At 44.9% G+C, this 17,161-nt stretch overlaps 1 protein-coding gene across 1 annotated transcript in view; it reads right to left on the bottom strand.

The window, feature by feature from the left end:
- LOC137370259 (uncharacterized) overlaps nt 1-17,161 on the bottom strand; it is a 323,712-nt gene that overhangs the window by 270,282 nt on the left and 36,269 nt on the right. Inside the window, exon 4 of the mRNA XM_068032638.1 lies at nt 5,126-5,225. Coding sequence (XP_067888739.1) covers nt 5,126-5,225 — 100 coding nt within the window. The remainder of the gene's footprint in view (nt 1-5,125; nt 5,226-17,161) is intronic.

Consider the following 17,161-nt stretch of genomic DNA (forward strand, 5'->3'; position numbering starts at 1 on the left):
CCGGGTTCAATTCTGGGTACTGCCTGTGTGGAGTTTGCAAGTTCTCCCTGTGTCTGCTCCGGGTGCTCCGGTTTCCTCCCACAAGCCAAAAGACTTGCAGGTTGATAGGAAAATTGGCCATTATAAATTGCCACTAGTATAGGTAGGTGGTAGGGAAATATAGGGACAGGTGGGGATGTGGTAGGAATATGGGATTAGTGTAGGATTAGTATAAATGGGTGGTTGATGGTCGGCACAGACTCGGTGGGCCGAAGGGCCTGTTTCAGTGCTGTATCTCTAAACTAAACTAAAAATCCTGATGCCCTTCAGGAATCCTATTAAATTTTCCTGCACTTGCAGCCAGAAACTTCCTAGGTCTCACTATTACTGTAGTCAAAGCCACAGCTTGTTCTGCTGTGCTTTCCATTAGGGTCCCTTCTCCGTCACTGAGCGGGTGTGCCCTGATTAAGCCTACAGGTTTTCCCTTTAGTTTCTAGCAGTCAGCTCTTAAATGCCCTGCTTTAATGCAATGGAAGTACACAGGTCTCCGGGTCTCACTCCTACTTACAGCACCTTCTGTTTTGGCTGGGGAAGCGCCCCCTGTGTCTCCTGCTTTTCTTTCCCTCCCAGAACTGCTTGTGCTTCGATCACTTTCCCACCCTTTGTCCTTTTCGGATTTGTGGGAGTGACTCGGAAAGGTTTTCCCCTGGGAAACTGACTTATAAATGAAAGCAAACTCATCAGCCAGCAAAGCGGCTTGCCGGGCTCGATGAACCTTCTGTTCCTCTAAATGTGTCTTTATGGAGAATGGGAGAGAGTTATTAAGTTCCTCTAGCATAATTACTTCTCTGAGATTTTCATAGCTGAGCTGCACTTTAAGAACCCTCAACCACTGTTCAAAAGCTGCTTATTTCTCTCAAGCTCCAGGTAAGTTTGATCAGCTTGCTGCTTGAAGGGTCTAAACATTTGGCAATCGGCTTCTGGTACTAACTCATATGCCCTGAGGATAGCATTTTCTGTCAGTTCATAATCTGATGAACTCTCATCTGGCAACATAGAATAAACCTCATGGGCTTTTCCTATTAATATGCTCTGTATCAGCAGAGTCCAAGTCTCAGCTGACTATTTTAACTGCCTTGCCAGATTTTCAAAAGACACAAAAAACACTTCCACGTCTCCCTCATTGAATTTTGGGATCAGTTGGGAAATTTTAACAATTCTGTCCTGAATTACGCTCCTCCATATTGGCCATGCTTTCACTGGCGTTACTCTGTCGTCCCCTAGTTAACTCAAGTCGCCTTAGCTCTTTCTCTTCGCATTCTTTCTGGAAGGTTCTTGCTTTCTCTCTCTCCTCTCTTTCTTTTTCTTCACATTCCTTCTGGAAGGCTCTTTCTTTCTCTCTCTCCTGTCTCTTTCTCTTTCCTCAAATTCAAGTTTCGTCTGTTCCAATTGTATCTTTGCTAACAATACCCTGTCACAGTATATTTCTAACCCTGTTTCTGCTTCCTCAGATTCAAGGGAAAAATGGTTGGCCACTAGTCTTAGGAGTTCAGATGTCCTAGCCTTGCCACGTACAGCTATTTTACTCAACTCCTCCATAGACAGTGCTTTTAACTTGTTCCAAGTTACTTCACCCTGGCCTGGGGAGCTACTAACTTCAGTCACAGACATGTTGGCATTCTAGCACACACAACCACAAGAAAACCAATATTGAAATTTTTTCTCTTTTTGATTAGGGTCAATTTGCCTTCCCACTTCCAATTTCCACATTTGTCTGTGGGTCAAATCCAGGACGCTAGACCCCAAATTTCTGTTACGACCAGGTGAGATTGGAGTCTAGGGGTTCCCTCTCAGCCTTTGCCTGGTCTAACCGTAACAGGGTTTAATTGTTAAAAACACCGTGTTTTAGCTCCCCCTCAGTGAATCCTTTTATTTTTATTTTATTTTTTTTATTTAGAGATACAGCACTGTAACAGGCCCTTCGGCCCACTGTGTCTGTGCCGACCATCAACCACCTATTTATACTAATCCTACACTAATCCCATATTCCTACCACATCCCCACCTGTCCCTATATTCCCCTATAACCTCCCTATACTAGGGGCAATTTATAATGGCCAATTTACCTATCAACCTGCAAGTCTTTTGGTGGTGGGAGGAAACCGGAGTACCCGGCGAAAACCCACGCAGACACAGGGAGAACTTACAAACTCCACACAGGCAGTACCCAGAAATGAACCCGGGTCGCTGGAGCTGTGAGGTTGCGGTGCTAACCACTGCACCACTGTGCCGCCACTTGTTCACCTCTTTACAATTATAAGGCAAAGAAATCAATTAGACTGGGTTTCTTCGATTCAAACAAGAAAGGTGGAAGTTTATTAATCTTAAACTCTAATTCGGGTAACGTCTTTGAATACGCAAGGCGACCATGCTAGCATGCATATGCAATAAATGCACACGCAGATAGAGACAGGAAAAAGTAGAAAGAATAAAGGGGGAAAGTTTGAGGCAATATCTGGATTAAAGTTGCAGTCCTTTAAGTTTTATGTTGAGTCTTTGGTTGCCGATAAGTCTTGCTGCTCGTTGGAGCCGAGTGCACACTTTAACTTGTTTTGATGTAGGAGTCTTTTCTCTTGAGGATTACGCGATTTCAGTGAGTTCGGAGGCTTGTGAGAAAGCGGGAAAGAGCAAGCCAGGAGACATGCTGTCTTGTTCCAGCTTCAGTTGCAAACTGCAGTCTGATTTCAAACTGTCCTGTGAGCACAATTAAAACTTCCAAATTGGCCAGCAGGTTATTCATGTGACTAAGTTTTTTTAACAAACTCTCCAGCATCTTTTGTGGATTCCAAAGCTCTCGGTGGGGGGGGGGGGGGGGGGGGGTGTAGTGCTATCTCTTACCCTGACAAGATGTGGATCACCATTGCCCAGACCAATCTCTGTTAATTGAATCAGTGAGCAATTCTTTTATCTCTCCAAGCACTGCCTTTTGGTATGCAAATGTTCTTCCAGCCATTGCTGTCTCTTCAAACAAGTCATCTCTTCACTCCAGCAACAGTTTAAAATTGATGTTCATATGACAAAATTAATATGCCTCATTCTTGGCAGGTGGGAGCCTTCCTGACAATGTGCATCATTATCAGCATTTTCCTGTAGTCCCCGGCAGCAGAACACGTCTGCGAATTCACCTTCTGTGGAGTATACACACGAGTTGGCCTATGCCCATGGCCTGGCTGCAGCACACTCTTGCTCAGTGGTCCTGATCCTGACTCTATGTTCGTCTCTAAAGTTTACACAGTGTCAGCATCTGAACTGCTATCTGCGAGTGTAAGGTCAAGAGATTTATTTATTTATTTAGAGATACAGCACTGAAACAGGCCCTTCAGCCCACCAGGTCTGTGCCGACCATCAACCACCCATTTATACTAATCCTACATTAATCCTATTACCCTCTCACATCCCCACCTTCCCTCAATTCCCCTACCACCTACCTATACTAGGGGCAATTTATAATGGCCAATTTACCTATCAACCTGCAAGTCTTTGGCTGTGGGAGGAAACTGGAGCACCCTTGCTAAAACCCACGCGGTCGCAGGGAGAACTTGCAAACTCCGCACAGGCAGTACCCAGAATCAAACCCGGGTCGCTGGAGCTGTGAGGCTGCGGTGCTAACCACTGCGCCACTGTGCCTCCTCTTCACTGTCTCGGGATTGCTCTTCATCATGGCTCTGTGGAGACTGACCAGGTATCAGTTCTTGACTATCTGAAAGTACAAAAGCATAACAGGAGGGCTACAGTGAGGAAAAGGTTGGTGGTAAGGAAAGCAGGAGTTCCACAGTCACATCATCTGCAGTTTCCATTTTATGGCACCTTTCACAATGAGGGGGAGGAGTAAGTAGAGAAGCTGCACAAAACTGACCATCATCATACCATCATCCTCTATGACTTTGGTGGCACCAGGTGCCACTGGCTCTGTTGCAGTTATCAAGGGCACCAAGGGAATGCATGTCTGCTGGTTCTTTTCCAGTCATTTGGCTTTCCCTCCTGTTGTGGGCCACCTTTTCCTGAGAAACAGGAAAAGAGGGCAGAATGCCAGTGACTGTGTGTCACTGCACTGCTGTGATGTGCCTCCCATTGCTAAATAGCTGTAGGTTTGCAGAGACATGGAGAAGCATATGTGCAACTGGCATGATTGGAAGGTGTGCGTATGTGTGGCGGGGAGCGGGGGGTTGCGGGGCGTAAGGTGTAGCATAAGGATGTTAAGGGCGAGTCCTAAGTTCTGGGTGAGTGAAGGGAGTGTGGTGCATTGAGCAGTATGAGAGGTGAGTGGTATGGTGGGTCTGAGATGTGATGTGCAGATGTATTCACTCACCTTGACTACCAGGTCATTAAACTTTTTTCGGCACTGCTGCCATGCTGTCAGCACAACATTCTAGGTATTGCCACCTGCTCTCATTCCCTTCTGAGGTTGTGCCTTGAAGGCTTCCTGCCAAACCCCCCGCCCCCACCCTGGTCGACGGATAGCATCTCTCCTGGCCTCCAAGTACGTCACCAGTGACTTCAGGGGAGCCCTCTCCCTGGTGCATTGCAACATCTCCTTTCAGTCAGAGTCTTCAACAGCAATTATCCAGCAGCTTTCACTTCATTAGTGCAGCTTCCCTTTTATAGGGACTGCACCATTAAAAATGAAAGGCTGCCTGAACCACATTGTTTGCTTGCAATGCTATTCTAACCCCTGTGGTGCGCAGAGGCCGTCGGCAGCACTGTGGAGAGGAGTGCAGCGCAGGATCCACTCGGGGCCATGCTATGATTGTCTAAATGAGGTTGGGGCACCAAAATTAAGTGCTCCCAACCTCCACCGTAATTGGCATCGCATGCCACGAAAACAAGATTAACTAATTTCGAGATCAATATACTTTACTGAAAAATTTAGCTTGCACATAAAACCAGAAATTCTGTTTTGTACTGAACCACAATTCCAATAACACCAACAGTTGGCCATTTTCTTCCAACATTATTCTTTCAAAGGAACAGCATATCTATTAACTTTCAATCTATAATATTCATAATAAAACATATTAATCTTATATGTCAAATAAAGATTTGCATTATTTATATACAAAAATAAAAAGTCGATAATGATTACGTACCGGTTTGCTGAAGGGTCTGGAGTGGAGAAAGATGGGCTAGTAGGATCGCAAACCTCACACAATGCTTCAATTAATGGTGCTCCAGTAGCATTCCTCTCCACTTAAGAAAATCAAAAACTCCATATTAAACAATTTTTATTTCAATATCCTCTGAGTGGAAATGTTTTGAATCATCAGACCAAGTTCATCCATATGATTTAAAAATGCCTACTTTCTGGCAAAGTTGCAAATCAATAGTTCAATCGAACACCACAAATACAGTATCCTCAATTCAACTGTACAATTCCTCTTCAATGTAATATCCAGAGCTTTAAACATTTTCAATTGTCAGCAAAATACAACAACTAGTTGGAGTTACTGAACAACAACTCTTCTCACCAATGCTTTAAACAGCTGCATAGTACTTCAAGGCTGAGCAGATTAAACTGCTTAACTGTTCCCAGTTTAAAACTATCCAATGCTCCCTAACTCTGATAATCAACCTCTCTATTCAGTGGATTACTCAATCTGTTAAAGTGTCAATGAGCACACTGACCATAATCCATCTACAGACAGAAAAAATCTGCTATCTCTCTAAAACTTGTACCAAATTTGTTTATCTTACACAAGCACAGCTACTATTTTTGCAGTATTGAGATTTTGGAGTGTATGTACTTAACAGTGCGCCATCTTCCAGGTTTAAATATTTTCTGCAAAGTGTGAAAAAGTGAATAACAATAGAGATTGGATGATTATTGTGAGGTTTGTACCATCTGGATTCAGATGTCCAGGAATTTGTATATTTAGAATAGGAAATCAAAGATATAGGCTGGAATTTTACGCCACCCCAGGTCACTCAAGGTCCTTAAGTGGCCACTTAATGGTCAGTTAAGAGCCTTCGCCCGCCACCATGGGGATTTTACCCATGGCAAGCAGGCGGCTGGGAGACGTGAAAGTCGGCCTCTCAGCACACCGGTTGGGGGGAGGGCCTGGACAAACAGGCACAGGGTGAGGGCCGTCCCCGCTTCCCCAACCACCCCAGGACCCGGGACACCACCCCCCACCCCCCGTACCCACAAACGGCCATCCTTGCCTCGCCGGGCCGCGAAATATTAGCCCGGTGAGGCAACCCTAACTTACCTGGACTCCTGGCTCATGTCCTCGGCTGGACTGCAGTCCCAGCAGTGGCCACCGCTCCCAGTGGCGCTGCTACGACTAAGAGCTGCAAGCCCGATGATTGGCCAGCAGCTCAATGAGGCGGGACTTCCTCCCTCAAGTGGGTGGAAGTCCCGCCTCAGAACAATTAAAGCCCGGGGTCCTGTAAAACGCGCGTCGGATCCCCGGGCCGGGCAGAAGCGGGTTCGCCACCGACTTTTATGTCGGTGGCCAGCTCCCGTCCACCCGACGTAAAATCCAGCCCATTGTTTGAATCTCCAGCCATTCAGGTTAACTAGTCATGGATAAATCTGGTATAGTTGTATCTCATTAACAGCAGAACCAAATAAACATTTTAATAGTTTCACCAAAACTAAGGCTGATTCAAACAGCTGAACTTTATTTTTCCTTCATGAAGGGTTTTTATACTGTTATATTATCACCCACTTATAACACTGATGTTTCATAATGAAATAAGGGAAATTTAATTCAGTCAACAAAACACTAATTTAAAAAAAATTACGGGAAAAATTGATTAATTGAAGCAATGCTATGCAGCCTATATCAATTCCCCTGGGGACAGACAGCATGCGGGCCACAACCTACTCAGGCTGCATGGGTTTCCTCATTGCTATCATTGAAGAAACCCAAAGCCTGTCCACTATCTACAAGGCACAAGTCAGTAGTTTGATGGAATACTCTCCACTTGCCTGGATAAGTGCAGCTCCAACGACATTCAAGAAGCTCAACACCAACCAGGTCAAAGCAGCCCACTTGATTGGTATCCCATCCACCACCTTAATCATTCACTCCTTCTGCCACTGCCGCACAATGGCAACTCTGTACACCATCCACAATATGCACTGCAAGAATTCACAAAGGCCCCTTCGACAACACCTTCCAAACCTGCGATCTCTACAACATCGAAGAACAAGGACGACAGACACATGAGAGCACCACCACCTGCAAGTTCCCCTCCAAGTCATCCTGACTTGGAAATATATCAGCAGTCCTTCACTGATGCTGAATCAAAATCCTGGAACACCCGCCCTAACAGCACTCTGGTTGTATCTACACCACATGGACTGCAGTGGTTCAAGGCAGCAGATCACCACCACTTTCTCAAGGGCAATTAGGGAGATGGGCAATAAATATTAGCCTTGCCAGTGACATCCAAATACCATAAAGAGAATTTTTAAAAAGTGAAAAAAGACAAAGAGAGTAGGGAAAGTATATGTGGGTATCTTAGAGGCTGAGGCAGGAGAAATTATAAAGGGAAATAAGGAAATGACAGAGCCGTTTAACAAATACTTGGCGTCTCTCGTCACAGTAGAGGACAAAAAAAACAGAAATAATGGAGAAGCAAGGGTTTAAAAAGAATGAGTGACTTAAAGTAATTAATATTAGTAAAGAGAAAGAACTAGAAAAAATAATGGTACTGAAAGCCAACAAATCCACTGGACCAGATGGCCTACATCCTAGGATTCCAAAAGAGGTGGCTGGACAGATACTGGATGCTCTGGTTGTGATCTTCCAAAATTCCCTAGATTTTGGAACAGTCTCAGTGGATTGGAAGGTAGCAAATGTAATTTCACTATTCAAAATGGAGGGAGAGAGAAAACAGGGAACTACAGGCCAGTTAGTGTGACACGATTCAGGAAAACGCTGGAATCTATTATTAAGGACGAGGTAACAATGCACTTAAAAAATCATAATATGATTAGGCAGGCAACATGCTTTCATGAAAGGAAATCATGATTGACAAATCCACGGGAGTTCTTTGAGGATGTAACTTGTACGGTAGATAAAGGGGAAGCAGTGGATGCAGTCGGCTAGCATTCCACAGGCCCAGGCTAAATCTCTGGAGCTACGGGGTCAAATCCCACCATGGCAGGGGTGGAATTTAAATTCAATTAATCAATATGAAATTGTTAAAAAAAAGGTAGTCTCAGTAATGGTGACCATGAAACCATTGTCAATTGCCATAAAAACCCATCTGGGTCACTAATGTCCTTCAGGAAAGGAAATCTGCCATCATTACCTGGTTTGGCCCACATGTGACACCAGACCCATAGGGTTGACTCTTAACTGTCCTCTGAAATGGCCTAGCAAGCCAGTCAGTTGTACCAAACCTCTAGATAAAAGTCTAAAAGGAATGAAACCAGACGGACCACCCGGCATCAACATAGGCACTGGAAACAACAACAGCACACACAGTCCTAACATCTGGGAGCTTGTGCCAAAATTGGGAGTGATGCCCCACAGACTAGTCAAGTATCAGCCTGACAGAGTGATACTCATAAAATCATACCTTACAGACAATGTCCCAGACACCACCATCACCATCCTTGGGTATCCATCGAAAGGACAGACCCACCAGAGGTGGCGACACAGTGGTATACAGTTGGAAGGGAGCTGCCCTGGGAGTCCTCAACATTGAATCTGGACCCCATGAAGTCTCATAGCTTCAGGTTAAACATGGGCATGGAAACCTCCTGCTGATTACCACCTAGCGCAGCCAACCCCCCACAAGGATTGAATAAATGGTCTGTTTTCAAGACTCACTGACATTCCCCTTTAAGAAGGTAGAGTTAAAAATGTCAAGGTCTTTCAAGGTCCCTGTTATGAACCAGAAACAAGTTGGGAAATCCAATTGTGTCTCTGTTGTCAGGGTCTTGGAAGACAAACACACACATTGAAATATCCTGTGTGACATCAGTAAGAGGTAGCAATAAACTTAATTGGTTTATGGGGTTGTTGATGCAGACAGATCGGCTCAAAATGTTGCTTTAAGGTACCATAAAAAGGCAATTATAGATAATAAAACAATAAATGGAATGGATTTACAGGAACAAGAGGTCAAGTAAACACAATTATAAACATTTTGACCAGATAAATGCTCACAACTTCAAGAACAGGGGATTTCCAGTAAAACATTAAGTGGAGAGTTAGTTAATGATACTACCAAATATGGATCTTGAAAGCAAGAAAAACACACACAGAAAGGTAACACCTGTAGGTTAAGAGGTAATATGACACCTTAGAAACAGTATAAACATGAGAGGTTCTGAAGCAAAAAATTAGAAGCATTGAATTCCTCAAACAATGCTTCTCACCCTATGGTTTACTCGGCGAATTTAAAGGTAACATTAGCAAGGTTAAACTTTTGGATTCTATGTTAGAAATAAGATTATTTGTTACATCTCTCAGTAATATTTGATATTGTGATATACTTATCCACTTAAAAGTGTATTGCATGTTAAATTCTTTAATAAATATATAAAGATTAATAAATCGTCTCATGTAGCATTCTGTATACAATTACAAGAACCCCCCTCTTTGTCTCTTTAGGTTGAGAGATACGTATTGAAGAGAGATTCTCAGACCCTTATTATATCTGGGATATTTATGACTTAGCCATAATTATTAAAAATCTTTTGGGCCTCCTTATCTCGAGAGACAATGGATACGCGCCTGGAGGTGGTCAGTGGTTTGTGAAGCAGCGCCTGGAGTGGCTATAAAGGCCAATAGGCTATCAGAAAGATGGTAATATTCTCTGTTAGTTTTCTTTCCTTGAGGGAAAGCTAGTTCAATTCTTTGGGCCCAAATAAGTGTCTATAAGAATTTGTCTGGTTTGAACTTAATTAAAGGAGATTCATAGAGATGTACTCCTGATTTGGTTTAGTCCCTATAAGGGGTTAAAGTCATAAATCACTTCACCCTCAGCTGACGAATCAGCACTCCTCCATGTTGAACCCCACTTGGAAGAAGCATTGAGGGTGGCAAGGGCACAGAATGTACTCTCCGTGGGGGACTTCAATGTCCATCACCAATAATGGCTCAGTCGCACCACTACTCACCAAGCTGGCCGAGTAGTAAAGGACATAGCTGCTAGACTGGGTCTGCGGCAGGTGGTGAGGGAGCCAATAAGAGAGAAAAACCTATCTGACCTCATCCTCACCAATCTACCTGTTGCAGATGGCTCTGGACATGACAGTATTAGTAGGAGTGACCACTGTACAGTCCTTGTGGAGACGAGGTCTCGTCGTCACATTGAGGATACTTTCCATCGTGTTGTGTGGCATGATCATCGCGCTAAATAGGATAGATTTCAAATAGATCTAGCTACTCAAAACTGGGTATCCATGATGTGCTGTGGGCCATCAGCAGCAGCAGAATTGTATTTAAACACAATCTGTAACCTCATGGCCCGGCATATCCCCCACTCTAACATTATCAAACCAGGGGATCAATCCTGATTCAATCAAGAGTGCAGGAGAGCATGCCAGGATCAGGACCAGGCATCCCAAAAACTGAGGTATCAACCTGGTGAAGCTATAACACAGGACTACATGCATGCCAAACAGCATAAGAAGTATGTGATAGACAGAGCTAAGCAATCCCACAACCAATGGATCAGATCTAAGCTCTGCAGTCCTCCCACAGCCAATGGATCAGATCTAAACTCTACAGTCCTGCCACATCCAGTCAGGAATTGTGGTGGATAATTAAATAACTAACGGGAGGAGGAGGCTCCACAAATATCCCCATCCTCAACGATGGGGGAGACAGCACACCAGTGCAAAAGACAAGGCTGGAACATTTGCATCCATCTTCAGCCAGAAGTGCTGAGTAGACGATCCACCTTGGCCTCCTCCTGAGGTCCCCAGCATCACAGATGCCAGTCTTCAGCCAATTCGATTCACTCCATGTGATATCAAGAAACAGCTGAAGGCACTGGATACTGCAAAGTCTATGGGCCCTGACAACATTTTGGCAATAATACTGAAAACTTGTGCGCCAGAACTGGCCATGCCCTTAGCCAAGCTGTTCCAGTACAGCGACAACACTGGCATCTACCTGACAATGTGGAAAATTGCCCAGGTATGTCCTGTACACAAAAGGCAGGACATATCGAACTCAGCCAATTACCGCCCCATTAGTCTACTCTCGATCATCAGTAAAGTGGTGGAAGGTGTCGTTGACAGTGCTATCAAGTGGCACTTAGATTTTTTTTTAGAGATACAGCACTGAAACGGGCCCTTTGGCCCACCGAGTCTGTGCCGACCATTAAACACCCTTTTATACTAATCCTACACGAATCCCATATTCCTACCACATCCTCACCTATCCCTATATTCCCCTACCACCTACCTATACTAGGAGCAATTTATAATGGCCAACTTACCTATCAACCTGCAAGTCTTTGGCATGTGGGAGGAAACTGGAGCACCCGGAGAAAACCCACGCAGACACAGGGAGAACTTGCAAACTCCACACAGGCAGTACCCAGAATTGAACCCGGGTCGCTGGAGCTGTGAGGCTGCGGTGCTAACCACTGCGCCACCCTCCTCAGCAATTACTCAGCAATAACCTGCTCACTGACACTCAGTTTAGGTTCTGCCAGAGCCACTCAGCTCCTAACTTGGTCCAAACATGGACAAAAGAGCTGAATTCAAGAGGTGAGGTGAGAGTGACTGCCCTTGATATCAAGGCACCATTTCACTGAGTGTGGCATCAAGGAGCCCGAGCAAAGCTGGAGTTAATGGGAATCGGGAAAACTCTCCACTGGTTGGAGTCATAGCTAGCACAAAGGAAGATGGTTATGTTTGTTGCAGGTCAATCATCTCAATCCTAGGACATCACTGTAGGAGTTCCTCAGGGTAGTGTCCTAGGCCCAACCATCTTCAGCTGCTTCATCAATTACCTTCCCTCCATCATAAGGTCAGAAATGCGGATGTTCGCTGATGATTGCACAATGTTCAGCACCATTCGCAACTCCTCAGTTACTGAAGCAGCGCATGTCCAGATGCAGTAAGGCTTGGTCAACATTCAGGCTTGGGCTCATAAGTGGCAAGTTACATTCACGCCACACAAGTGCCAGGCAATGACCATCTCCAACAAGAGAAAATCCAACCATCTCCCCTTGACATTCAATGGCATTACCACTGCTGAATCCCCCACTATCAACATCTTGGGGGTTACCACTGACCAGAAACTTAACTGGACCACCCATATAAGTACTGTGGCTACAAGAGCAGGTCAGAGGCAGGGAATTCTGTGGTGATTAACTCACCTCCTGACTCCCCAAAGCCTGTCCACCATCTACAAGCACAAGCCAGGAGTGTGATGGAATGAGTGTGGATGAGTGCAGCTCCAACAACATTGTTACGACCAGGTGAGAAAGGTGTCTAGGGGTCGCTTTTTGCCTTCACCTGATCTTGTTGTAACAGGGTTTTAATTTTAAACACACTGTGTTTTGAGTACCCCCTTGGTGAATCCTTGTTCACCACTTTCCAATTATAAGGCAAAGAAATGAGCACAAACAGGCTTCCTTAGGTTTAAAGAAGAAAAGTGAAATTTATTAAAACTTAAACTCTGATTCAGTTAACGCCTACAGATACACGCCACACCCCAAGCTGGCATGCATACGCGATACGCATACGCAAATAGAGACAGAAAAGAGCAGAAGACAAAAATAAAGTAGAGGTTTGAGGCAGTATCAGACGAGTTTCTTGTTACTGTGCTTCGAGCTTACAGTAGTCCTATTGTAGGAAATTCTTGCTTTTCGTTGGGACCCAGTATTCTTCATAAACCTTGCTCACAGTAGGAGACTTTTCTCTCTTGGGGTTCATGTGTCTTCAGTTCCGTGAGAAAGAGATGGGAGCTGACAGAAGAGACGTGTTTTCAGTCCAGGAGAAAAGAGCTTTCTGAGTTTTAAAACTCTGTGGCAAGTTCAAATTCAAAAAGCTCCAACTGCCAGTTAGGCATGTGACTAAACTGGTCTGACCAGGCTTCTGTCTATTGGGGAAGCAGGGACTGGGTTCTTTGTTCCAACACTGTCTGCCAGTATGCAAAAAATGTCTTTCCGGTGAGGGGCCTGTCAATTCCTTTCTTCCCAGCAGCAATTTTAAGTTTTAATGTTCATATGGTGAAATAATGTCTCTCTCATTCTTGGCAAGTGGGGGCCTGCATGCCAATATCAAGAAGCTCGACACCATCTATCCAGGACAATGCAGCCTGTGGTGCTCAGAACCCCATTTACCACCTTAAACATTCACTCCCTCTACCACCGACACACAGTGGCAGCGGCAGCTGTGTGTACCAACTACAAGAACTCTCCAATTGGACTGTAGCTTGTAGCTTTCCATTGACCTTCAGTTCAATTCCTCCTGGACTGTGTAGCTGAGTGTCCGCTGGTTGTAAGCAATGCGTCGACAACCACAGCCCTTGGTCTGACAACGCTGACACTTGCACCTTTGCCCAATTTGAAATTAATATGTCCATGATTGGGGTCATTAATTTCCCCTACGAAGTTTGCTGGTTTGTGTTTATGTTTGTTTATGTTTAGAGATACAGCACTGAAACAGGCCCTTCGGCCCATCGAGTCTGTGCCGACCATCAACCACCCATTTATACTAATCCTACACTAATCCCATATTCCTACCACATCCCCACCTACCCTCAATTCCCCTCCCACCTACCTATACTAGGGGCAATTTATATAATGGCCAATTTACCTATCAACCTGCAAGTCTTTGGCTGTGGGAGGAAACCGGAGCACCCGGTGAAAACCCACGCGGTCACAGGGAGAACTTGCAAACTCCGCACAGGCAGTACCCAGAATTGAACCTGGGTCACTGGAGCTGTGAGGCTGCGGTGTTAACCACTGAGCCACTGTGCCGCCCAATTGTCTTCCAATGGAAGTTGCTCTACTTCATTCACAGCTCTATGTATGAAGGTTTTTTTCTTGGCATTTTTGTGAGAAGAGGTCTTGCTCTGGCACATCTTTCCGAAATGGCCCATCTTATTTTAATTAAAGCATTCAGCTATTTCAGCAGGTCACTGTTCATGCCTGTGGGCCTGTGATGAAAACCACACCTGCCCAGAATGAGAAAATTTAATTTTGTCATATGGAACATTAATTTTAAACTTTTACTGGACTGAAAACATGAATGCACCTGCGTTCTAACAGGACAGTGGCTGGAAACATTTGCATTCTAAGAGACAGTTGCCTGCAGAAGACAATGGAACTGCTCCCTGATTCAATTAACCAAGTGGATTTTGATCAAAAGACACTGAGTTGTGAAGGTCAGCATTCCAGCCCCTTAGTGAGGATGTCTACTAAGATTGAACGAATCCACAAAACCTCGTCGGGCAGGTTGTTTTTTAAAAAAAGCTAGTCACATGACTGGCCTGCTGGCTCAGGTTTGGTTTGAACTGTGTCTCAGAACAGTCTGAAGTTAGACTGCAACTGAACTTGAAGAGAGGGCATCTCCCTCCCTCTCTCTCTCTCATGTAAAGAGACTACAACTGGATTTCAAAAAGACAGCATCTCCCTGTCTCTCTCTTCCTCTCACACAAAGACAGGCATCCACGGAAGAAATGAAACCTCAAGACAGAAAACCATCCAAACAAGTTTGAAAGCGTGCACTGAGCCCCAACGAGACGTCAAGATCAAACTGCAATCAAAGACTTTACATCGAGATCAAAAGACAGTAAATGAACTCCAGCTGTTGCTTCAAACCTTTTCCCTTAATTCTTTCTCCTTTTCTGTCTCTATCTGCGTGTATATGCTAGCGTGGTCGCGTCGCATATTTTTAGTAGTTTTAATCGAATTAGCGTTTTAAGGTTAATAAACTTATACTTTTCTTGTTTAAATCTAAGAAAACCTGTCTGGTTGATTTCTTTGTCATTACAATTGGACAGCAGTGAACAAGGGTTCACTGAGGGGAAGCTAAAAACATGGTGTTTTAAAAAACTAAACCCTGTTAACGGCCAAACCAGGAAAAGGCTGAGAGGGACCCCATAGACACCTTTCTCACCTGGTCCTAACAGGGTCTTTCTGGCTCCGCAGCCCTGGCAGGGTTTCACAGCATCTTACATCTTCCCCGCTGAGTGTACCTTCTAATCTGTGGAGTGCTTTTCCATCCTGGGCTTCAAGAACTGCATCATCATCGGAATTTTTTTGATCCAAGGCTGCTCTTCAGCCCGCAGGTTGGCTTTATTCTGTCTTCTGATCTCTGCCACACCATCTGAATCGCTTTCTCAAGAGTGAGGTCATCTTTTGACTGGGGCCTCAACTTTTTACAATTTTTATCAATGACCGAAATAAGGGGAATGATGGAATGGTAGCTAAATTTGCAGATGACACAAAGATAGGTAGGAATGCATGTTGTGAAGAGGACATATGAATTAGGAGCAGGAGTACAAAGAACAAAGAAAATTACAGCACAGGAACAGGCCCTTCGGCCCTCCAAGCCTACGCCGCTCCAAATCCTCTATCTAAACCTGTCGCCTATTTTCTAAGGGTCTGTATCTCTACTTCCTGCCCATTCATGTATCTGTCTAGATACATCTTAAAAGACGCTATCGTGCCCGCGTCGACCACCTCCGCTGGCAATGCGTTCCAGGCACCCACCACCCTCTGCGTAAAGAACTTTCCACGCATATCCCCCCTAAACTTTTCCCCTTTCACTTTGAACTCGTGTCCCCTTGTAATTGAATCCTCCACTCTGGGAAAAAGCTTCTTGCTATCCACCCTGTCTATACCTCTCATGATTTTGTACACCTCAATCAGGTCCCCCCTCAACCTCCGTCTTTCTAATGAAAATAATCCTAATCTACTCAACCTCTCTTCATAGCTAGCGCCCTCCATACCAGGCAACATCCTGGTGAACCTCCTCTGCACCCTCTCCAAAGCATCCACATCCTTTTGGTAATGTGGCGACCAGAACTGTACGCAGTATTCCAAATGTGGCCGAACCAAAGTCCTGTACAACTGTAACATGACCTGCCAACTCTTGTACTCAATACCCCGTCCGATGAAGGAAAGCATGCCGTATGCCTTCTTGACCACTCTATTGACCTGCGTTGCCACCTTCAGGGAACAATGGACCTGAACACCCAAATCTTTCTGTACATCAATTGTCCCCAGGACTTTTCCATTTACTGTATAGTTCACTCTTGAATTGGATCTTCCAAAATGCATCACCTCGCATTTGCCCTGATTGAACTCCATCTGCCATTTCTCTGCCCAACTCTCCAGCCTATCTATATTCTGCTGTATTCTCTGACAGTCCCCTTCACTATCTGCTACTCCACCAATCTTAGTGTCGTCTGCAAACTTGCTAATCAGACCACCTATACTTTCCTCCAAATCATTTATGTATATCACAAACAACAGTGGTCCCAGCACGGATCCCTGTGGAACACCACTGGTCACACGTCTCCATTTTGAGAAACTCCCTTCCACTGCTACTCTCTGTCTCCTGTTGCCCAGCCAGTTCTTTATCCATCTAGTGAGTACAGCTTGGACCCCATGTGCCTTCACTTTCTCCATCAGCCTACCATGGGGAACCTTATCAAACGCCTTACTGAAGTCCATGTATACGACATCGACAGCCCTTGCCTCATCAATCAACTTTGTCACTTCCTCAAAGAATTCTATTAAGTTGGTAAGACATGACCGTCCCTGCACAAAACCATGTTGCCTATCACTGATAAGCCCATTTTCTTCCAGATGGGAATAGATCCTATCCCTCAGTATCTTCTCCAGCAGCTTCCCTACCACTGACGTCAGCCTCACCGGTCTATAATTACCTGGATTATCCCTGCTACCCTTCTTAAACAAGGGGACAACATTAGCAATTCTCCAGTCCTCCGGGACCTCACCCGTGTTTAAGGATGTTGCAAAGATATCTGTTAAGGCCCCAACGATTTCCTCTCTCGCTTCCCACAGTAACCTGGGATAGATCCCATCCGGACCTGGGGACTTGTCCACCTTAACGCCTTTTAGAATATCCAACACTTCCTCCCTCCTTATGCCGACTTGACCTAGAGGAATCAAACATCTGTCCCTAACCTCAACATCCGTCATGTCCCTCTCCTCGGTGAATACCG

The sequence above is a fragment of the Heterodontus francisci genome, chromosome 5, assembly GCF_036365525.1.
Source record: "Heterodontus francisci isolate sHetFra1 chromosome 5, sHetFra1.hap1, whole genome shotgun sequence".
NCBI classification, from domain to species: Eukaryota; Metazoa; Chordata; class Chondrichthyes; order Heterodontiformes; family Heterodontidae; genus Heterodontus; species Heterodontus francisci.